General features: G+C 35.9%; 1 protein-coding gene across 1 annotated transcript in view; it reads left to right on the forward strand.

The window, feature by feature from the left end:
• The window catches only part of SLC30A7 (solute carrier family 30 member 7), a 73,515-nt gene that overhangs the window by 29,788 nt on the left and 18,216 nt on the right, over positions 1–25,511 (forward strand). The window contains exons 6-8 of the mRNA XM_044001551.1: positions 953–1,108; positions 5,318–5,368; positions 9,152–9,287. Of these exons, the coding sequence (XP_043857486.1) occupies positions 953–1,108; positions 5,318–5,368; positions 9,152–9,287 (343 nt within the window). The remainder of the gene's footprint in view (positions 1–952; positions 1,109–5,317; positions 5,369–9,151; positions 9,288–25,511) is intronic.

Here is a 25,511-nt window from a genome sequence, read left to right on the forward strand (position 1 = left end):
AAAATGAGGGAGGGAAGTGCATTGTCTTATTTCCTCTTTGAGAATGAGTTTTTGATCATTATAATTACATATAGTGTTCACTTTTGTTATTCTTTCCATTTGCGTTATGATAGTCGTGTACCTTGTTTCTTGGTTTCTACTTATTTCACTTTGTTTCAGTCCATATGATCCTTTCCTTGTTTCTATGCATTCTTCATATTGATAATTTATTATGGTACAGTAATATTGCATTGCATTCATGTACCACAATTTGTTTAGCTGTTTCCCAGTCTGTGGGAAATACTTTGTATTTCCATTTCTTTACTGCCTCAAGAAGTCCTTCCATGAGCATTTTGGGGTCTATGAGACTTTTATCTTGTGAAAGTTGCTAAAAACAGTTTTTCAAGGATTGTTAGTAGCAGGGTAGCTGGGGTCCCTTTATCAATTCTGGTTTCTAGACAATAAATCCCTTCTTGTCCTAACACAGGTCAGCTATGTGAATACTAATTTTAACCCAGCCTTTGCCTGGACCATGGTGAATAAAATGCTAGACTTGGAGTCAGAAAGATCTGCATTCATTTCCTGCCTCAGACACACAACTAGCTCTCTGACCCTGACTCTGACTCTGTCCCTTAACCTCTCTTCCCTGTGACTCAGTTTTCTCATCTGTAAAATGATGGGGTGGGTGTGTTAGCCTCTAACATCCCTCTCAGCTCTAAATCTATGATCTCCAAGATTTCCATATGTGTAATCTTATCTTTTCTGGAATGTTTGCTATTTCCTTATCTTTTAAAAATATTATTAATTTTTAAAAATCATAATTCACTCTCTCTTATCTAATGACTTGAAATGTAGACATATTGTTTCTATTCCTGGCATCCTTGAGGATTCATTAGAGGTATTAACATGTAGAATTTATATTTTAATCCATTTTTAGACATTCTATTCTCTAAACTATTTTTTTTCCTTCTAGGGCATGGACATAGTCATTCCCTCTTTAATGGTGCACTTGATCATGGACACGGACATGGAGATCATGGCCATAGTCATGGAGACCATGGTCATAGTCATGAATTGAAACAGGATACACACAGTCATGATCATGGGCATGGCCACTTTGACTGTCATGGTGAGTGCCTTATGAAGATATTCAGAATGAGACTCTCAGGTACATGCAGAAGACAAGGATCAGTTCTCCCTCCTTTGTGGGCTGTTGGTTTTGTTCTGTAGGACTCTCACTTGATGTCTACAGAGAAATAAATGTAGCATAAAACACAGGACTTGGTCTGATTTTTCAAGTTCTAGATAGTGATGAAATAGTACTGTTTCAAAAAATGTGATCATGGCAGTTGCATTTTGAGTAAAATCATTGGATGCATCTTTGTTTTTTTTTCCATTGCCAATATTTGACGGAGACTTTTAAAAATGTAGCAGTGATTTTAAATCTTTAGAAGTATTTTGGGGCAGCTAGGTGGCTCAGTGGATAGAGCACCGGCCCTGGAGTCAGGAGTACCTGGGTTCAAATCCAGCCTCAGACACTTAACACTTACTAGCTGTGTGACCCTGGGAAAGTCACTTAACCCCAATTGTCTCACTAAAAAGAAAAAAGAAAAGAAGTATTTTTATCTTATTTGTAATAATGACGTTGACTTAACTAGCTGATATATATTTATTTGTACATTTTGTAATATGAATTCCAACTTAATGCAATAACTTAGTTTGGCAAACACCTATTTGGGTGGCATAACATGTTTGGATTGGCCTCTAAAAGAGTGTGTGTGTGTGAGAGAGAGAGAGAGAGAGAAAGAGAGATGAAAACATTTGACTTATTTTTGTGTTTTAGAAAGCATACCGTTAAGGTATTAAAACATTTTTTAATTAAAAATTTGTTGGTTATCATTAAATTTTCATTTTTTGATAGTACATTATAAAAATGTATTTTCAGGGTAGGTATAGTGATTTCAGCGGTGTTGGGGGATGCTTGAATCCTAAATAATTATCTTTAGAGTTTTTTAAAGAGAGAATCATAAATAAGATTCAAAACTGTCCTATGTATACATTTCAGATTTCAACTTCTCCCTCATCATAATTGAACTACTACTGAAAAACAAATACTTGTAAGATGCTTGAATTACTATCAAATTTGTAGCTTCTACTTAAACTTTTCAGTTTTAGGACTTTTTTGAGGACTGGGTATCTTTTTTCTGGTGGTTAAAAAAATTAATACAGTAAAAAGTCATATATTTCAATAATGGGAAGGTAACAATTTGTTCTGAATTTAAATTTTTTTATTTAGAATTCAAGTTTTTCCTAAATTACATGCAAAACCAAATTTTAACGTTGACTTTTAAAAATTTGTGTTTCAAATTTTCTTTTTCCCTCCCTTAAGAACTCAAGCAATTCAATATAAGTTATACATGTGTAGTCATGCAAAACAATTCCACGTTAGTCAGGTTGTGAAAGAAAACAGACCAAAAAAACCCTAGAAGAACGAACTAAAAAAAAATATGCTTCAATCTGTAGTCAGATACCATCAGTTCTTTTTCTGGAGATGGATTGCATTTTTCATGTCCTTCAGAATTGTCTTGGCTCATTGTATTGCTGAAAATAACTAAATCATTCACAGCAGATCATCTTACAATATTGCTGTTATTTTGCATCCAGTACATTTCACTTTGCATCAGCTCATGTAAGAGTTTCCAGGTTTTTCTGATAGCATCCTGCTCATCATTTCATATAGCACAATAGTGTTCCATTATATAGTGTTCCCCAATTTCTGGACATTTCCTCAATTTCAAATCGAATTTTCAATTTTTAAAAATTATTGTTTCATTACTTCAAAAGATGTGCAATTTAAGCAGTCCATTATTCTTTTCACCAAAGCAGTTTTGCAGTACATTCATGATTTAGTAGGTAAGTTCATGAATTGTGTTGGCCAAAATTATTGCTGTCGTATCCAGCCATCTGGTGATTGATCCTTTGTGATTTTAACTAAACTTGTCTTCAGATAAAAGTCAGAGTTTGTTACCGAGACTCCAGCTTGGCTACATGAGTTTGTGGCCTGTTGACAGGGCCTTTAAGATTTGAAGGTCACTTCATGCCACAATGAGGTCCTGGAGTAGAATGTTAAGGAGGGTCTTTTTTTAACCATTGTAATAGACAAAGTTACTTTGAGAATGGTTTCTATATCTAACAGTCAGTTGTGGCTTTTTGGTAGTGTACTTTATAATTAGCAATCTCCTCTCCTTTTAATATTAAAATAAACTTTTAGCTGATGTTATTTTAATCTCCTGGATTTTGTTACAGAGGGTGTTCCACGTCTTAGTGCAGTTTTAAGCTGTTAAAGTAAATTTAAGACTTTTAGAACAAGCTGTATTCAAAATTTTGTAATAGTTTCATATCTGCTGGGTATACAAACATGTTTTTCAAAAACATTCCCCCAGCCCCCAAATCTCTTGCTCTCTGTAGTAACTCTTGTTCTTTTTCCTTATGTCTTTTGGTAACATCGTATGGAGCCTCCATTTATTTATTTTTTGTGGGGGGTGGGGGGTCAGGCATTATTCTAGGCAACTCCAACATTGTTAAAAGATTTTAAGGCACAGTTAACATTAACTGTATTTAATTTTAGAGGTTAGTGCCCACTGGTTTAAGTTTGTTTCTAATTCAAAGGAAAGTGCTATATGACCATCCTTTTTAATTTAGATTTTTAAATTTTAAAGAGATTGTTCAGCAAAGAACAAATCTATTATATTTTTTTCTTATACCATGAAAGAGTTAGAAACTAATATTCCTTATAAAGTTTATAGATTGTGATTTTTTTTAAAAGGTCAAGTTGTTTTAGGGGAAAAAATGCAACCTCTGGAACAACTCCCTATCAGCCCTGGATCAGTACTTGGGAGACCAAGAACATTTTGGGGATATCACTTTGGACATATGAAAGTTCACATATTAAAACAGGCTATTCCTTTTGAGCAGGGCAAAATGAATCTCTTGCCTTCAGAGACTGCCTGATACCTTGTTACTTGAGGGTGTGCCTCTAAGGACATGCAATTCGTGAAGGACATCTTATATCCTTTGGAAGGGTTGTGTGCTGCATTAGGGAAAGACATACCCGCATTGATGAAACTACAGATCATAACATGTATTGAAAAACATTTGGATGAACTGACCTGAAGAATCATGACAAAGTGTCTGACTGCTAATGGGCAGAGGAGCTTTGTATGCATTGTAGACCATGTCTACATGCTCTAGATCTAAGCCTCAGTTCCTTATCTATAAAATGAGACAACTTGTACTATGTAAACCACAGGGTTATTGTGAGCAATAAACTGTAAAAGGCCATGTAAATGTGAGCTGTCCTTTTAAGTGATCATGAGCTAGTTTTAATGGCATCTTCATTTGTGAGATCTACTGTATAGAGCAGGTATGTCATCTTCTCCAGACCAGTGAGGAAGAAAATAGATCTTACAAGATGATAATTCTTTACAGACAATTGCATCTTTGGTTTGATTTAGTAGGTACCATGTTCATACCTTTGCCACATAGGCAGTGGCATCAAGACACATCAGATAACTACCATTTTGACAATCTCAGGCCATCAACTGTGAATCTCAAGCAAGCTTCTTCATAAGTACACGTATACAGACTTTTACCTCTAATTCTAAACTCAGCATAGAGATCATATTGATAATAACTGGCAACTGTATTTCTGATTCAATTTTGAAAGTTATTGACCATTTCAAAATATTTTAGTTTATGAATGATAAATGTTTGAACTTTATATCATAAATCCAATATGATAAAGTAAGAAGACACTATATATGTGGTTCCTTTTGGGTGAAGATTGAAAGTGATTTGATTTCTTTATTCCACTATAAATTGGAAGAAACTTTTAAAGAGTTTTTCTTTACCTAGATTCTTCTCTAGACCTATTCCCATCTCTCTGAATGATTTTAGGTAGCTATTTACATTTCTATAGTAGATCTACTTGTAAATAATGGTAGTGCTCTTCCTTGTAGAAATTTTTAAAAGATTAATGAATTTTTTCAAAAAGGGGTTTGTTATTTTGCCAAATATCTTTGAAAAAAATATTTTAAAATATATCCTGGATCATTCATACAACTTGAAATTATCTTTGTGTTTATTTCTGGACTAATCAAGATTGTTATTGTTAGTCTAGTCTAAATTTTAGTAATGGAGATGTTAAAGTTAATTCGTAAGTCTACATAATATGTGCAATTCTGTATCTGCATTAGAATGAAAACTAGTTAGTTTCAAATAGGAATCATTTTAAATGAAAAAAAAATTCCATATTAACTTGGCAAAAAATTCTTTTCAGATGGTCCCTCAATTAAAGGAACAACAGGACCCAGCAGACAGATCTTACAAGGTAGGAGAAATTTGCACTTACAGTTTTTCCTGTTTTTCTCTTAAATTATTTCACATAGTCATTAGTTGTCTGGTGTTACATTGCATGAAAGACTAAGAAGATTATTTTCATTGAAAAACTCTAAACTTTCTTAGTAGTAGTTGTAAAATGAGGAAGCTGGACTTACCTACCTCACATGTCCCTTTTAAAAATTTTTTTTGGCGGGGCGAGATAATGATGGTTAAGTGACTTGCCCAGGGTCACACAGCCAGTAAGTATCGAGTGTCTGAGGCTGGATTTGAACTCAGGTCCTCCTGAATCTAGGGCCAGTGCTTTATCCACTGCGCCACCTAGCTACCCTCACATCATGTCCCTTTTAGTTTTAAGGTTCTATACATTTGTGGAATGTTTAACTTTTCTGCTATTGATATTCAGTTCTATTGGATAATTTAGTAAATATGCTTTTGAGAGTCACCCCTATCTTTTCAGTGCATTATTCTCTTCAGATATTCTCAACAGCATGGTGATATGATTAATATCTGTAATTATGATAATGTATTGAAAAGTAGGCTTGAGGGATAATGTAACATTTAGAAGCAGCTAGATAGCTCACTATATATGGAGAGAGAGAGAGAGAGAGAGCATTGGATTTTGAGTCAGAAAGACCTGAATTCAAATTCTGTCTCTGACATGCTAGCCATGTGACCCCTGGCAAGTCACTTAGCTTCTCTCACACTGTTTTCTTATCTTCAATATGGAAATAATAATAGCAGCTACCTTCCAGGGTTATTATGAAAATCAAATGTGATAACATATAAAAAGCACTTCACAGATTTTAAAGTGCTACATATACTACTAATGTTGAAATCATTTTAATGACAATTATAGTGTGTATCTAATTTATAAAATGAAATAAAAGTAAAAAGTATAGTATTGAAAATTGTGTCTTATCCATAGATTACCTATCATTCAGTAATGAGTAAAAAGTTGTATGCCCCTTAGTGTTGGACCCCTTCAAAAACACATTATAAAACTGTTTTATAAGTCATCGGTAGTTATGGTTCAGGGAACTAGGCTAACTTCCAATTTGGGGGCATGTACCAATGTGCAATATCTATTCCTCTATTAGACTTCATCCACAACCATGGTCAGTTACTTCCAAGTTTTTCACCATCTTACTAATTCCTTCTCCTGACACCAAATTGACCTCTTCCTTCACTAGTTCTAAACCTTATTTTTTATTGTACTTTATTCCCTCACTATTCTCTCTATCCTTAAAATTTTTGATTTAATCCTTATCTTAAACTACTCCCTTGGATCTGGCTCCTCAAATTGTAGTTTATTTTTAGGAACCTTAACATGTTTATTATTCATTGTGGCATCATTATAGAGATATGTAGAATTAGTATAGAAAAACTTTTGCTGAAATACCTTGTAATAATGCATATTTGTTACATACAGTCAAATTTGTATTTGCTAGTAATTTAATTTTTGTCTTGGTAATCCATTATTTGATTGGAGGGGGAGGATTCAAAGAAATTGAACTAACAACTTTTAGTTTTTCTTAATCTAGCATTGCAATTGGTTTATATTTTCTAGGTACACACTAATTGGTGGATAGGCTGAAATAGCCCAGAAATATAGAACAGTATTCTGGATTACAGGGGTATCCTGTAATTTGATTTGGGTAATCTACAAGGGTGACAATTCACACACACACACACACACACACACACACACACACACACACACACACACACACACTACAACAACTTAATTGCAAAAAAATATTTAGAGCATCTTCGATATACTTGTTGACTTTCTACTTTTTAAGGTAAATTTCATCAAGTAAGTTTTGAAATTTTGTATACAAATCAGACATGATTGACTTTTTCCCTGTTTTTCCCCCTTCCTAAATGGAATTTAGGGACTTACAAAGGGTTGTATAATTCTGACATGTTTATAAAAATAGCATTCAAGGGAGTGACTAACATGGTTTATCCAGACATTTCCCTATCTAAAGCTTCTGTTTTTTTCTAACAATGCTTACCAACTAGTTTCAGTTCTCAAAATATCCACTAAAGATGTAGAGTGGTTTAAGAATACAAATCAATTCAGAGTGTGTGGTTCAGGGGCCCCTAACGTACTGTGGTATGTTTTCTGTGGTTCTCTTCTATGTCATTCAAAAGATAATTTTAATCTGATAAAGCAATCCTAACCTTTTTTGTTTGACATCTTTAATCCTTTGCCATCTGAGGTAGATATGTAAGAGGAACTCTAAAATATTTTTCCTTAGATAAATTTTGGATCTCATATAGCCTTTATTATGTAGGATTTTTTTCTCTTTAAAATAAGATTTTTGAAACTGTCATAATAGAAAGCCAGTTTTAATTTTTAAAAAAATCTTTATGGAAACCCAAAGCAATGTTTTCTAAGTCCTGACTGACCAGTTACTGATTGTGTCATGTATCATTTGGAATAAATTCTACTTGAGCAGAAGAATTTATAGATTTGTGTAGAATTCACTGTATTTAGGTTTTGTCTGATGATTCTGCCTTTTTATTCAGGTAAGTAAATCATTATTTCTGTAATTAAAACTGATTGGATTTCTACAGGTTTTTTGTTTATGTTGAACAATAAAATAAGAACAAGTATTTATAAAATGGATAAATACTGTTACTTCGTAGTGGTTTCTAAATAAACCAGTGTGGTGATTTGAAAAATTGTTGAAGAATTGTAAAAGTCATCTATAGAGCCCAGATGCAATGTGTGTAGTAGGCATTATATTTACCATGTTTTTACCAATAATGTGATGAGCTTGATGATAATATATTTACACATATCACGATACAAATGTTAAATTATCTTTTGATGGTAATATTATGCAGTGAAATAAAATCTATTTTATATTTAACCTGTTAAAGATCTGATTGCTGTATTATTTTAAAATTTAAATTTATTGTATCAGAACCTGTGGTAGAACTATATCTGAAACTTAGTGATTGGATTTGCAAAAGATTTTGTAGTCATTTCATTTATGCATGCAAATAGGTTTAAATTTTTAAGTTTCCTAAAATACCTTAAACCTCTTATAAATACAAAATTTAATCCCACGTTATTGAGTTTGAGATTAATGGGTAACTTTATCTGTAAGAAACTCTAATAGAACTTATATAGGACCCCCATTTCAAGAAAAGGAAAATTATATGGCAAAAGTATTTGTCATTAAGGTTTATAAGTTGAATCACCAGCAGAGGGCTCTGTGTACCTATTTTTTTTCTGCCATTACACTGATCATATTTACTTGACTTTTTTTTTTTTTTGGCTCAAAGCATATTGAATTTTTAAAATGTATTACATACATTTTAAACCCATTAGTGAATTTGCAGAAGATGTTTTTATAAGTTTATTGAAATACTTGTGTTAAAATAGGTGAGACATTCAGGCTTATCAGAATAACTTTGAATCATAGGTAACATAACTTCCTACTAAGAGCAACTTTATTTAGAAATGACCTGCTTATTTGAATTTTAAAATAATTTATTTATCTAGTAATGATTTATTTTATCTGCAGTTTTAATATATTTTTAAGTGATGTTTGTTTAGCCTTTATTTTTCAGCCATAACTAAAAACCTCTTATAGAATAGTCTGAAAGACACTAAGGGAGACAAAGAGACATTATGCAGCCACTTAAGTATTTTGCAGCTTTTCTTTAGAAGATTTAATTTGGATAAAAATCTATTAGTTTTGATAATTTTCTATTGTTAAAATATTAATTTGATTGTGATCATGCTTTCTTGTAGGTGTATTTTTACACATTCTAGCAGACACACTGGGGAGTATTGGTGTAATTGCATCTGCCATCATGATGCAGAACTTTGGTCTGATGATAGCAGATCCCATCTGTTCAATCCTTATTGCCCTACTTATAGTTGTAAGGTAAGTGTTCTGTGTTCTCAAATGTTAATCCGAAAAATAGACTTCTAATAGAGAACACTTCAATCTTAGCTCTACAATGTGAGCTATTGAGTTTTTTTTTCTTTTGATCTTAAGCCATTTTCTAAATCAGTTCTTTTTATTCTTTTATTTGTTTACTTTGTGTTAGTCTTTTTACCACTTTCTGTTAGGGAAGGGTATTGTGTGATTATTAAAAATTTGAGAGACTTAGTTTTTGGATAATTTTATCATTTTAAGTCCAGCAGTATGTTAATAAAAGCATGGCCATTGGCTGTTTTTCTCAGACCAAAGACCCTCATGGTGGTGGGGCACAGAGCTTATATACCCTTAAAACATTAGGTAGTTAGTGGGACCAAAATTGACCCCTGCACCGAGAGATTATCTCCAGCCTCTGGCTATCAATTCAAAGAATGCCCTCTTCTTCTATCCATGCCCCCCCCCCCCAGCCTTCTGCTATCTAGATCTGTCTTCACCCAAGTTTGAGTCGAGCACTATGAGCTTCCCCACCCTAGATTCTATGCAGGCTTGGGATGGGTCTGACCAAGAGGAAGAGATTCAATGCAGTCTTATTAAGAAGGAGAAACTAGACCTCTAAAAGTCAGGGATCTGGAAGAAGGGAGAGGAAGCTCTGAGTCTCCCCAAGATATCAGTTATTGGGGGCAGCTAGGTGGTGCAGTGGATAAAGCACCAGCCCTGGATTCAGGAGGATCTGAGTTCAAATCTGGCCTCAGACACTTGACACTTACTAGTTGTGTGGCCCTGGACAAGTCACTTAACCCTCATTGCCCCCCCCACACACACACACACAAAAAATATATATATGTATCAGTTATTAATAATCATTTCTCACAATTGTTTAACTCATTTAATTTCTTCTGTTAAATTTATGGTTTTATTTAATACAGCAATTTAAATATTTATTTTATTTTATTCAGCAATACATCTATATATATCTATATTTTTTTTATTTCATTCAGGAATATATCTATATAGTAGACCATTACAAGTGGGAGGTATGTGTGTGTGTGTGTGTGATACCAGCAAACAAACAATGTCTGAAATACATAAATGACAATCCTCAAATTTGGAACAAAGGGGGTGTGTGTGTGTGTGTATGTGTGTGTGTGTGTGTGTGTGTATATGTGTGTGTGTGTCTCTTTGGCAACCTGGTGAAACCTAGGGACTCAGAATAAATTTTTTAAAATACGTAGGATTACAAAAGAAGCCAAAGGTTAGTGAAAATAAGTACATAATATTTTTCCCAATCAAGTTCATGGACTTATATGTTCATGGACCCTCATAATTGGACTCCAGGTTTGATCAGTATTAAATATTAAAGTTACCTCTGTCAATAAAGATGATGATCTTAAAAACTACTTATTGCCCTATACTTGAATTATTTCTCTCTAAGTTTAACATATCTTCCCATAGTTTTAGGTATACTTGACTCATTCTTTTGAAGTATTTGTAGTCATGTGCTGTTTACTTTGGGGGATTATAATATTTTTATATGCTAAATATTTACTTTTTGTGTTCTTGTCTCATTCAGATGTCTCATTCATGATATTGTCATTGAAATATTTTTGTAATAATGAACTGAAGTTGCTTTAAAAAAAGTGTACATTTCTTAGTAATGTAGTATTAAATAAGCATAATACGAAGGCTGAATATGTAAGTACACAATATTAGATTTTAAATAGCAGATACTTTCTTGTGTTGCAGTGATTTGGCAAGATAAAAAATTAATATTTGAGTTATTAGAATGCTGATTACTTAAAATTTGAATGAAAATATGCCTTTTCTATTTGAGACTTTAAATAATTTAAATTTTATGGAATAAAAACATTAGCTTTGCAATTAAAGAGTGGAATAAATGTAATAAATTTGCCATTTTTTCATAAATTTGAATATATATGTATATAAGCCTTGGGAACTTGGATAGCTGGTAAAGACCCTGTTTAAATATGTAAAAATTGTTATGAAGTATATAAACAAGTGGCATGTGATTACTGACATCTTAGTTTTCTGTTTACTCTTGCATACATATGACACTGAGAAATTCTAGTTTTGATTTCCTTTATTTCTGAGTAAGGAGCTGCATCTGCCAATCCTACTCTTTGGTAGAAAAAAAACCAAACCAAAACCTTTGCTTTTGTTATAGATCCAACTTTAGTTTAGATTTGATATAAATTAAATCTGTTTAAACTCAGATATAAATAACTATGTTATGTCAAAAAGGCTTGCTTTTAATAATTTAGTGTAATTATATATTACAAAAGAAATTGAAGGTCACTTTACTTAAAATATATTTTCTTCATTGGATATTTAATATATATCATATAATGTTCTGCTGAGAAACTTAATCCAGTAAACATCTATTAAGCATCTATTTTTTTTTAAGTGAGGCAATTGGGGTTAAGTGACTTGCCCAGGGTCACACAGCTAGTAAATGTTAAGTGTCTGAGGCCACATTTGAACTCAAGTCCTCCTGACTCCAGGGCCGGTGCTCTATCCACTGCGCCACCTAGCTGCCCCTTAAGCATCTATTTTGTGCAGGGCATTATACTAGGTGCTTAGGGTGCAATGGTTCCTGTCCTCAAGGAACTTACATTCTGCTAGGGATGGGGAAAAGAATATGTAAATAGATAAATCTAATTAAAGGCAGTCCATTAAGGGCAGATGATGAGCCTAGTCCATATTGCTGCAGGTATGTTCGAGAAAGGAGATAGCACTTTCATTTGGGGAATCAGATGGCTTTCCTGAGTCGGTGACAGTTGAAAAAAAGAAGGATTCTGAAAAGTGGAGTGTACAGAGAAAAAGTGTGCTAGGTCTCAGGAATAGATTGCGGGACAACTGTCGGAGGTGGGAGATGCATTAGCAAGCTAGTAATCTAGTTTGGCTGCAACATAGAATACATAAAGGGGAGTAATATTAGATGACTGGAAATATTTTAATTTCTCTAACATCTTTATTTAATGAATATAAGGCATTTATTAACTTCTTGCTGTGTATCAGACACTTTGCTAGGCACTGGAGATATAAAGACAAAAAACCCCAAAAGTATTCTTCCAAGAGCTTAGATTCTAGGGAAAACAATGCAGTGTGTACAAAGAAATTAAATACAAAGTATGGACAATGTAGATACAAAGTATGTCCTGGGATGCTTTGTATAGCAGATGGCAACTGAACTGAGCCTTGAGGGAAGCTGTTTTAGAAATGTCATTTTGGGTACAGCTAGGTGGCGCAGTGGATAGAGCACCTGCCCTGGAGTCAGTAGTACCTGAGTTCAAATCCAGCCTCAGACACTTAACACTTACTAGCTGTGTGACCCTGGGCAAGTCACTTAACCCCAATTGCCTCACTTAAAAAAAAAAAAGGAAATGTCATTTTGGCAGCTTTGTGGAGAATGGATTATAGGAAGCAGAGATTAGAAACAGGGAGACCAATTAGGAGGCAACTGTGGTGTTTTTCCAGGTGAGAGATGATTACTGCCTGTACTAAGGTGGTGCCTGAGTTCTCTCCCTGGTTGCCTCTTTACTAGTTTCTTCTAGTGTTCCTTTTGGAACTTTATTACCAATAATTACCACCCCCTTTATTTATAAGTGAACATGTAGTTGTTGAGTTTTTTTTAATTAATTCATTCTTGATCTCTTTCTTTATGCTCCTTTAACCTCTAATTAACTGGGACTTAATAGCTCTGGTAACTGAAACTTGTAATGATCTCTTTTTTCCTATTGCCTCAAACTCCTAAGGTCAGGAAGAATAATCTCTACTATTCCTTGTTCCATACTTCCACTTCAAAGTCTTTGCTACTGTGATTCACCAATATTTCTTGTAAATTGTCCTACATGATTATGTAACTCTCAGCTACACCTTTTTGTTATTATCTGCTAACCTCTAGGGTACTCTTCCACCGTCTCATTAAAATGCAGCTTAATTTTCTTTCCAGCCCATCAAGTAATTCTGGAGAACTTTAGTATTCTTGTTGGTGATCCTTCTAATGCTTTGATTAAACAGTTCTCTAAACTTCTCAGTTCTGAGAACTTCCAGTTAAACCTGGATCAACCATCAAATGATCACACCTTAGACCTCACTATCACTTGAAGTTGTTTAACTTCCAAGATGTTGAATTCTGAAATTGCCCCCTTTGACCATTATCTGGTAGCCTTGCACCTGCCCCACATCTTCCCTTCTCCTAAGTCTGCTCTTTGTGCTCGTGATTTCTGGCTCCATGATTCCTCCTTGTTCCCTCAAACTATCATCACCTTATTCTGGCTTCCCTTCCCTTCCCACTCAGGCTTGTTTCAATAGTTAATTCTTTCAGTAATGCCAAGGTCTTTTGATTTTCCCTAAATAATGTGGTAAGATTATTGGAATTTGGCTGACTGATTGGGATGAGCCACACCTGGCCTGCCCTTAGTGACCTGTGATGCTGACGTCAAATCTGTCTCCTTTCCACTTCTCCAACTCCCATTACTCACCTTGTCACAAAGCCCTCTTTTCCTTATCCATTTTCTATACCACGATTAGAGTACATTTTCCTTATGTACAAGTCTTTTTACATATATTAATATAAAAAATTTTTAAATATATAAATGTTATATTATATTATGTTATGTTATATCATGTCATATCCTATTTCTCTGCTTCCAAAACTTCAGGGACTACCCCTTTGTGTAATTTAAGATTCTAAATGTGTATTCTAATGTGTTCCCCCAGTTTGGGGGAAACTGACTAAAAATCACTGATAAAACGAGTTTAGGTTTTTAAGGGTTTATTGGAAAATAGAAAGAAAAAGATTGAGAACAGAATTCTAACAGCCTGGCACTCCTATCTTTCCTCAAATTTCCTGTGAAGTCCTCTGCTGCCACCACCATCAAGTCCGGAAGCCAAAAAGGCCAGCGCTCTCTGCGCAGGCTCCCTTTCCTCCTTCCTGTCTCCTCCCAGACCATAGGAGGCTCCTCCAGTTGATTGGCTGGTAGACTTGATAGACAGCACCCATGAGCAAACGTCATTTCCTGACGCCAAGGAAAAGCCACAATGCCTCTGAGGCATTTTCCTCATGGTGGAGCTCTCCACAGCAAGTCTCCAGTAGGTGGCGTCATTCCAATCATTACACCTTAAAGAAATTATCATGTCCTTAGCCCAGAATTCAAGGCCTTCCATGATTTTACTATAGCCTGTATTTCTAGCATCACCTTACCCTATTCTATAATTCCTCTACACTGGATTATACATAGTACTTGTGTCGGTTAAAATTATATGCGGTGTCAGGGGGCAGCTAGGTGGCACAGTGGATAAAGCACCGGCCCAGGATTCAGGAGGACCTGAGTTCAAATGTGGCCTCAGACACTTGACACTTACTAGCTGTGTGACCCTGGGCAAGTCACTTAACCCTCATTGCCCTGCCAAAAAAAAAAATCATATGGAGTGGCTCTATAATTGTCCAAGTTTTAGGGACAATTATCTGGTGTTCTAATATATTGCTACTTAGAAATTAGAGGCTACTGCACCAGTTTGGGGGCATTAAGCATTTAATAAAGCATATTAAATATTAGTAAAGATAGAGCACGTGGCTCAGAAAGTTTAAAAGGAGAGATAGTAGGAGGGAGAGTGAGCTGTGTCTGCTCCCTCTAATTTCCAAAACCAAGAGAGAGATGAGAGCCTAAGCTCATGGAGATGAGGAGGAGAGGCTGCCCTCACACACTACTTAAAGCTAATTTGCTAGCATCATTCAAATCTATTGGTTTACTGGATTTGAGGATGGTGTGTGGTGATGTCAGCGTATGGAGCCCTCCAGGGGAAAAAGCCTTCAGGTAGGTGTGGTTTTGAGTGAGGTAACTTCTATTGTCTGTATTCAGTCCAAAGTCCAATTTGACTGACTCTGGGGCAGGTCTTAAAAGTTCAGGGAAGGCTCTCTGGGTTAGGCCCTTGAGTGGGGCCCTCTGGGAGTCCCAAAACCCCATTATTTTCTCACATGCTCCAACCTCGTCTTCTTATCTCCCATCTCTGTTTCTTTGGCTTTTACCGTTTCTAGCATTTGGGTTGAATTTCTATCCCATTGTCTATCTCTGCCTTATTGGAATCTTACCTTTCCTTTAAGGCCCAACTCAAGTGCCACCTCTCTATGAAACTTCCCGGATCTAATAGCTAGGATAGATCTTTCCCCCAAAATAAACTTACAAGTTACTTACTGAGAGGCTACTTTAGGAAGGAAAAGCTTATTCATGGACTGCCTTTGGGGTATTGGGCTCTCCCTCCCTTTGCTACAAGCAAAGATCAAATGAACACTTGTTGGGCAGGCCATAGAAAAAATTATTGTATGTGGTGTTCTAGATGGCTTCTGATGTCCTTTCCAACTCTGAGATTTTGTAATTCAGATTATAGGATTTGTGTACATGCTTTATATACCCTAATAAATTGCAATTTGTAATAAATTGTGCCCTTTAGGATGGAAGTTATGCTTCATTCCTCTTTATATCACTAATGCCAAACATACCATGCAAGTAGCGGGAGCTTAATAAATATTGAATTGTTTTTGTCAGTATTTTCATAGATGCCAAAAACCTGCTCTTCCTGTCAAGATAGATTTCAATGTTTTGTGTTTAGGGTTTTTTCTTTTTCTTTCTTTCTTTTTTTTTTTTAAAACGGTAGTTCATGTGCTAAAAGTGTTCATTCAGTATTATGTCAGATGGGAAAGGGATAATAAAGGCTATTGTAGTTTTAAAGCTCTTTTCCTTATAAAACATATCTTTTGATACAGATTTATATATTGTTTTCGATGCATGCTAATAAGAGGGACACCTATGTGTGATGGAAAATAAGAGATAGAAGCAGTATGCGGAAATGAGGCTTGCTATTGATGTGGTATCTCTGAAGCATTTTGGAGAATTAAAAAAAAATCAGTTTATTGCCAGCTTGTAACATATACAGGGTTCCTTCATAAATCTTTGAGTATATTCAAAGAAAATTATCATATCTAATAGAAAATCATTTTACTTTTCTTCCTTTTTTAAAGGAAAGAAATATCCATAACACGTTTTGTCAACAAGGAGATTTAAATGACTTTTTTGGTTTTGGATTTTTGTTGGTGAGGAAGCCTCTAACTTGAGAGAGACATGATGATGCTGAAATCAAAATTGTTGGCATTTGACCCTTTTAAATATGAGAATGAAGCAAAGTGAATAATGAATAATAAAAAATTTATAATAATGAGTTTTTAAATTATGTAGAAAAGTGAGTATAGTAAATTGAACATTTGGGACTAGATATTAATGGATTGATTAACCCAAAGTTATCAGTTTGTTATCAGTCTAAGTATAATATAAACACTTTTTCTATCAAATAACATATATCCAAACTGTTAAACTTTTGAAGAGCTAGGAAGCATAGTATAGTGACTTTTCAGAATGGTTTTGGGTGTTGCCTAACAACTTCCTTTGTGGTTTACATTTTAAATATATTTGTAATCTATGGACATCTTAATTCATTTTTTGGAAATTAAGACCCTTCCCAATAATTCAGACTGTTAATGGACTTTGGGACCAAAATTGTCATTGTCCTCTTTTTTCTTCTTTTGCCTTTCTTTGTAACCCTTAACATTGTGAGCCTGGGTTACTGGAAGGATGGTGGTTTCTTTGACAGTAATAGGGGAAATTATCCAATTTGAGATGTCTAAGAGGAAGTCTTTCCCAACTATTGTACTCCATAATGATCTCTCCCTTTCCTGATCACCATTTTAGCTATTTCCAAGAATTTTAATATAGGGGTTGGCAGTTGACATGCTTACCAAAAAATTCTTGCAAGTCAATTTGTAGTAGAATATGAAGCAAATTTGCTCCCTCCCTATGAGTGAACCCTTTAAAACTTCAGGGGCCATAACATAACTCCTTCTCTTCCCTTCTCCTTATTGCTCAGAAGAAACAATTTTCAATCACAAGTTTCACTTTCCTTCTAGCTGAGGAGTACAGTCAAGGTCAGAATCTTCATGCACACTATTTAAAGGACTCCTGGATTAACTCTTAATTGAGGTCTTCTAGTGTAGGGAGCCTTTCTTTTCTTTTCTTTTTTTGGAAAGTACTATTAAAACATTATCATGGGGGCAGCTAGGTGGCACAGTGGATAGAGCACCGGCCCTGGAGTCAGGAGTACCTGAGTTCAAATCTGGCCTCAGACACTTAACACTTACTAGCTGTGTCACCCTGGGCAAGTCACTTAACCCCAATTGCCTCACCATTTAAAAAACAAAACAAAACATTATTATCTACTTTGTTTAATTTTGCAGTATATTCCACCAAATTATCATATTTTGTTTTTGATGCAGTCTTTTATATTTAGGTTATATATCCATTTGGAACTTAATCTTGTCATGCAGTGTGAGATGTTGGGCTAGACCTAATACCTGCCACGCTGCCTTCCAATTTTCCCCAAAGTTTCATTAAATAGTGAGTTCCTTCCCCCACTAAGTTGTGTTTTAGAGTTTATCAAATACTGCGATATCATGTTTGTTTGCTTTGGTATGTGGTGTACTTATCTAATCTGTTCCACTGATTGAAATTTCCATTTTTTAAAACTAGTACAAAATCATTTTGATGATGAGTGCTTTGTATTATAGTTTAAAATCTAGTACTATTAGGCCCTTTCCTTACCACTCTTTTTTTATGATTTTCCCTGAAATTTTTGAGCTTTTGTTCTGCCAGATGGAGTTTTTCTAGTTCTATAAAGTACTCTTTTGGTAGTCTAATTGGTATGATATTAAAAAAGTAAATTTAGGTAGTGTTGTCTTTTTTGTATTGACAACTTATATTGAGCAATTAATATTTCTCTAATTATTTAGGCTTGTCTTTATTTCCACAAAGAGTGCTTTTTCTTTTCTTTTCTTTTTTTTTGGTAAGGCAGTTGAGGTTAAGTGACTTGCCTAGGGTCACACCTCTAGTAAGTGTCAAGTGTCTGAAGCCGAGTTTGAACTCAGGTCCTCCTGAATCCAGGTCTGGTGCTTTATCCACTGCGCCACCTAGCTGCCCCTCATAAAGAATGCTTTATAATTACAGACTTTATGTGTATATTGGTGAGAAGACTCTCAAGTATTTTATATATTGTGTAATTTTAATTGGAATTCATTCATTATCCAGAACCTGTGCAAGCAGATCTCAAAACAGAATGAACAGGGGGCATCTAGGTAGTGCAGTGGATAAAGCACGGGCCCTGGATTCAGGAGGACCTGAGTTCAAATCCAGCCTCAGACACTTGACACTTACTAGCTGTGTGACCCTGGGCAAGTCACTTAATCCTCATTGCCCGGAAAAACAACAACAACAACAACAAAAACCAAAACAGAATGTGGGATAGTGGATTCACTCTAACTGTAGTACTTCAGGAAATGATTAGATAACCAGTTCTTAGGTGTATTGTAATGTGTATTCTTTTTCCAGTATGGCTTGTATTAGCCCTTCCAACTCTAAAATTTTTTGAAAGTCATAGTGACCAGGTTTTAGGCAAGTGGAAGTCCAGCTGTTCTTCAGACAGGTGACTGCTTCTAGAGCACTATGTTCAGGTTTAGGTGACCAATTTTAAGAAGGACCTTGATAAGCTAGAGATCCACCAAAGTGGCATGACTGGGGTTGTGGAAGGACCTTGAAATTATATCAAGAAGATGAGTTGAAGAAACTAGGGCTTTTTAGCTTGGTGAAGAGGAGCTATAGGAGGAAATGTGATTATTGTCTTCAATATTTGGAGGGCTAACATGTAGGAGAGGGAATAAATTTATTCTTTGACCCCAAATGGCTGGGGTAGTTAGATTTTCAAAGTTGGATTCCCTTGTAAGATAACGAATGTCCCCTCTTTCCCCTTGCCCCACCTCCACCATGAGAATCTTCAAGTATTAACGGGATGTCCAATAGTCAGGTGTATTTTAGAAGGGATTCATTTTCAAGTATTGCTTATACTAGATGTCTTTGAAGTCCCTTTCAATTCTGAGATTCTTAAATTCTGCTAGAACTATTCAATAAATAAAACACATTAGAAGTATATTTCACTTCTGTTTTGTGGCTGGTTAAAATGAAAATTAAAAGGAGAAGAGAGAGAAACAGGTGTTGAGAGACTTTCATTCGAGTATTAATTTTGAATTCACATTATATTTTTCTTACATATATAGGGATGGCACTTTTTACTTATCAATAAGATTATACATTCCTTGAGGCCAGTGACTATATCTTGTGCTACTTTTCTATTCTCTCATATGGTTTAGCAGATGGGCTTCTATCATTACTTATTAATTGATAATAGGATCACAGATTTAGACCCGGAAGGGATCTTAGAGTCCTTTGAATCCAGCTCCCTTCTTTTACAGATGAGGAAACTGAGGCACAGAGGTTAAATGATTTGCCTAGGGTTGGACACAGAGTATTTGAGGGAAGATTTGAACTTAAGCCTTTTTTACTAGGTCCATGCTATCTCTAAATTCAACAAAGATTTAATAAGTGCACACTTATGTGTAAGCCATTCTTATTCCCTCACTTACATTCAGTCTTTCCCTGTTTTCTGGATGCTTCCCTGCTGCCTACAAACAAGCTCACATTGCCTTCATAATCAAAAAAAGAAAACCTCTTACTTGATCCTTCCATCCCTCCTAATTGTGATTAAACTCTTTGAAAAGGCAATCTATATTAGGTTTTTCCACTTTCACTCCTCTCATTTTCTCCTTAACCCCTTACATCTGGCTTCTGACTTCATCATCTTCTCAAAACTGCTCTTTTAGTTGTGAAATCCAATGGCTTTTTCTGGGCCTTCATTTTCCTTGACCTCTCTGCAGCCTTTGACACTATGAATTACCCTTTTCTCCTTGATACTTTCTCTGTTTTGGGGAAATCACACTCATGGTTCTCCTAGTTATCATACTGCTCTCTCACCTTTGCTGGATCCTCCCCAGATCGCACCCCTTAACCATCAGTGTTCCAGGGGGCTCTGTCCTGGACCTTTATTTTCCCTCTATCCTACTTCTCTTGGTGATCTTACCAGATCCCATGGAGTTAATCTCTATGGTGATGATTCTGAATTCTGCTTATCCTGCTCTAATCTCTTTCCTGATCTCTAACTTCCTTTCAGACATCTCAAACTGGATAGCCAATAGACATCTTTTTTTTTTTTTTTTTTTTTTTTAGTGAGGCAATTGGGGTTAAGTGACTTGCCCAGGGTCACACAGCTAGTAAGTGTTAAGTGTCTGAGGCTGGATTTGAACTCAGGTACTCCTGAATCCAGGGCCGGTGCTTTACCACTGTGCCATCTAGCTGCCCCACCAATAGACATCTTAAACTCAACATGTTCAAAACAGAAGTCATTATCTTTTGGGGGGTGGGGGGGCAGGGCAATGAGGGTTAAGTGACTTGCCAGGGTCACACAGCTAGTAAGTGTCAAGTGTCTGAGGCCGGATTTGAACTCAGGTCCTCCTGAATCCAGGGCCAGTGCTTTATCCACTATGCCACCTAGCTGCCCCCCATTATCTTTTCCCCTAAAACCTCCCCATTCTCCTGACATCTCTTTCTGTAGAAAGCAGTACTATTCTCTGAGTCTCTCAAGCTCAACTTGGTGTCATCCTTGACCCCTCACTATCTCTTACTCCTCATTTCCCATCTGTTGCCACTTCCTGTTGATTTTACCTTTGCAGCATTAATACTTCCCTTTTCCTCCTCTGACACTGGTCCCACTCTCTTACTGGCCTTCATCACCCCATGCATAAACAATTGTAGTAGCCTGCTGGTGGATCTCTTTCTACTCCAATCTATCCTCCATTTGGCCTCTAGAGTCATTTTCCCAAAGTGGGAGTCTTTCTATAGTAATAGGTAAACATCCCCCCCCACCCCGTGAATTTCCCTGGATCCCTATTGCTTCCAGGATTAAATACAAAATTCTCTGGCATTCAAAGTCCTTCATAGCCTAGCCCCCTCCTACCTTCCAGTCATTTTACAACTTACCTCCTGCTACATACTCTTCAATCCAGAGACACTGGCTTCCTGGCTGTTCCATGAACAAGATACTTGTATCTTTCAGCTCTGGGCATTTTCTCTTATTGTCCCCCATGCCTGTAATGCTCTTCTCCTCAGCTTTATTTACTGGCTTCTCTAGCTTCCTTCAAATCCCAATTAAAATTCCATTATCTCCAGGAAACCTTTCCCAAACCCTCTTAATTCCTATGCCTTCTTTCTTTTTTTTCCCTCTTTTCTCTTTCTTTCTTTCTTTTTTTTCTTTCTTTCTTTCTTGGTGAGGCAATTGGGGTTAAGTGACTTGCCCAGGGTCACATAGCTAGTAAGTGTCAAATGTCTGAGGCTGGATTTGAACTCAGGTCCTCTTGAATCCAGAGCAGGTATTCTATCCATTGTGCCACCTAGCTACCCCTTTTTTCTTTTAATTATTTCCTATTTATCCTATACATGCTTATTTGTCGTCTTTCCCATTAGATTATGTTCTCCTTGAGGGTAGGGACTGCCTTTTGCCTCTTTTTGTATGTCATGGGCTTAGCACAGTGCCTGGTACATAGGCACTTAATAAATATTTATTGACTGACAGACAGTGCAAGCCTCAGGATACCTTAAGACTGTGTCAAGTTTTTATTAAGTGTCTGAGGCTGGATTTGAACTCAGGTCCTCCTGACTCCAGGGCCAGTGCTGTATCCACTGCACCATCAAGCTGCCCCGGGGGGAGAAAAATTTCTTAAAACATTATTCAAATTGCAAAAGATGTTCTTGGAATTAAAATGCTCCAAGTTCAAATTCCAACTAATAAATCATAAAATTATGCAGTGATATGGCTTGAAGCCAAGATAATGTTATCAAACATGTGGGTGATGTAAACATCAGCCTATTGTGGATAAATAACTTCACTGACATTCCAGCCTGCCATGATGCAAATGGTTTGTTCTGTTAAAGCCACATAGGCGATCTGTCACAGTATTTGCCTTAAAACATAGATAATGGTTATTTCCAATCCCATTCACCTGGCTAATGCCAGGACAACTGTTGCCATTTGAATCATTGCCCAGTCCTTTAGCTCCATTAGAGACTGCATCCTTCCCTCCTGAGACTCCCACATCATTTCTGCCTCTGGAAGTCGACCCTGACCGTGCTGCAGAAACTGCCCAGGAATCAGTCTTTCTTCTCATCTCCTGGCATTAGTCTTGTGAGATTAAAATTGGATATTAGATCATAAATCTACCCTACTTAACCTTTCCCTTCATTTATCTCCCAGACTAGTAAATGGAAGAAGCTTCTGGTTTTCTAGATAGAGCTTTTATTGTATGGTAGTCACAAGGTGATGTTGATTAGAAGGATAGGAAAGTAGAAATACAATACAAATCGTCTTAAGTCTAGGTTTAGTCTATATTCCGTATAAAACTCACCAAAAGCCGAAGGCCACCTTTGGGGAGAGAGACCGAGTCAAGCATGTGCTGTTAACCAAGAGCCGGGCTGAGTCAAACTCCAGTCCGCGTCTGTCTGTGCAGCACAGCCAGGAGACCAGCGGAGTAGGAAAAAGGCCCATTTCCGTTCTCTCCTTGCCTTTTAAGCTCGTACCCCGGAAGTCGAGTGCTCAGCAGGCAATCTGGTGAGCGTCGCAGGCGGACTGGTGTGCGTAGCTCATGCTGTTGGTCTCCTCCCCAAAAGGGTGGTCCTAAAAAAAAACTGGCATCTCTCCATTATCTAACCGACTGTTAAAACTTTTTACCACAGTCTGGAATTTGGGACTTGGAGTTAAAGAAGGCACAGAACGACTACTCAATTTAAGGACTCTCAATTGGAATAGAGCTCAAAGGTCATCTAATTCACTATGTACCTGATCAAGAATCCCTTGTGAAACATCATCAACTCTAGTGAGAGGAAATGTTGTCTCATATGAACAATTTAGTTTAACAAATATTAAGTACCTATTATTGCAAGGCACCTTTTGTTATGCCTGGAGATATAGGCAAAAACAACACAGTCTCTGCTCTCAAGGAATTTATAGTCTATTGGAGAGATATGTACACAGACAAATAGAAATTGATTTGAGGGCTTCATGGAGTTAGATGAGTCTTGATAAGAATTTTGTAAAGTAGAACTGGTATAGTGCATGTTAGGCTGGGTGAACAATGAATTTGAAGAACAATCCAGTTTAGCTTGACCATAGTATGGATGAAAAGGAATAATATGGAATATTATTAGAAGCATAGCTAGATTGTGGAAGACCTTAATACCAGGCTTTTTATTTTAGGAATTTGTATTTTATAATATAAATAAGGAACTGCTAAAAGTTTGGGATCTTGTGAACAAAATGGTCATCATTCTATGCCTTAGGCTTATTTTGACAGCAATGTGAAACATGGGCTAGAAAGGGGAAATATTGGTTGCATGGAGACTAGTCAGGAGGCTTTTAAAATGGTCAAAAGAAATTATGAAAATCTGAAATAGGCCAGTGGCCTTGTGAGTAGAGAAATGACAGATGTAAGATGGATAAGACTTGGTAACTAATTACATATGGGGAATGAGAATAATAGCCTTCCCTTAAGGCCATCCATGATTGAGATCTGGAATTACTGTTAATTTTTGGAACTATCCCCATTGCAGGTGGTAACGTTGGTGGAGCTATCATCAGGATTGGTAGGGTTTGTGTGTTCCTGGCATCCCAAATCAGAACACAAAATTTATAAATAGTGTTATGGGTGATGGAATTTCTAGTACCATTACTACTATACTTCAATACTATTAGTACTCTATTATAAACTAAGTAAGCTGTTTTGATCTGACCCCGGAACATGATCACTATTTATAAAAATGTTTGTGTCCGAAGTTCTAAACAATTGATTTCAAAACATCCTTTTGAAACTTGGTTTACAGATTAGGATTCAAGCTAGCTGTATATTTGTTTCTGTGCCTTTCCCCTCATTTATTCATGCAGGTATCCCACAGCTCCCTGCGGTACTTGAGTTGGAATTCTCTAGTTTCTTTTAAAAAATAGATATGTTTTATAGAGAGATATAGACAACAGTTACTAAGACAGACAAATCAGTCAGTCCATCAAGCATATATTAAACATCTGTCATGTACCAGATACTATACTTGAGGATACAGATACAAAAATTAAAATACTTTGTGTCTAAAAGGAGCTTACATTTTCTTGGTGAAGTTCAAAGTCTTGTTTAATTTGTAGCTCTAAATAGTAATTTTTGTAAGCAAGTTTTTTCTCCCAGTACTTTAGGTCAGTTCTCCCTTTTAAATATTAATGTTAATATAGCCAAGTTTGGGGTTACATTCAGAAAGGCTATTCAGCAATAAAATAAGAATTTTCTCTAACATTTTTATTAAACTGCATTTATTATCATGAAAAGCTGTATAGCCAGCATAAAGCTACCAAACAATCAGATGAGAAGGAATACCATTAGAGAGTAATGCATAGCATCAGTAGGATTTCCAACAAAAGGAGCAGAAATATTACTCCAAATTTAACTCACTGAGACCTATGGGCACCCAAAATCAAATCAGTCCTCAGGTCAAAATAATTATCAGGCATTGCTTAGTTTATTATTATTATTATTGTTATTATTTAGTCTTGTCAAAGGGGGAAATGGTTTATAGAATATGAAGGTGCTTCTTTTTGCCTTCCCAAGTCCCTCTGCTTTTTGTGGTTGTTTTTGTCTACATATTCAAATAATGCATATTTTATAGTTGACTTGGTTGACAATACAAACCAAACTGAAGGAAAACAGAAGAATCCTTCCAAACTATCAGAATATTTTTTCCCAGTAACATATTGTAAACATTACTGTTCATTTTGTTGACAGCTTTAAGTTGGCTTCCTGTGTTGTGGTTTGCTTTGGTAATGAAAAATTCATTCCTATATTTGTTTGTTAAACTTGGTTATTCCAAAAGTAGTGCTCCAGTTTCACATTTGAGGAAAAAGTATATTGATAGCATAAAATAAAATAGCTTTGTCATTGTGGAGTATTAATAAGTACATCAGAATGTTTAACTACAAACAGCATTTTCATCTTTTCCCATTTTTCTGCTTACTTGTTAACCAACTTTGGGATTTACACATACATTTAGAACACTTGTTTAGTTACTAGTTAATGTTTACCTTTGATCTTTTTTGAATGTAAAAAGTGAAGACTAGGGGCAGCTAGGTGGCACAGTGGATAAAGCACCAGCCCTGGATTCAGTTGGACTTGAGTTCAAATCCGGT

Source organism: Dromiciops gliroides, chromosome 4, assembly GCF_019393635.1.
Source record: "Dromiciops gliroides isolate mDroGli1 chromosome 4, mDroGli1.pri, whole genome shotgun sequence".
Taxonomy (NCBI): domain Eukaryota; kingdom Metazoa; phylum Chordata; class Mammalia; order Microbiotheria; family Microbiotheriidae; genus Dromiciops; species Dromiciops gliroides.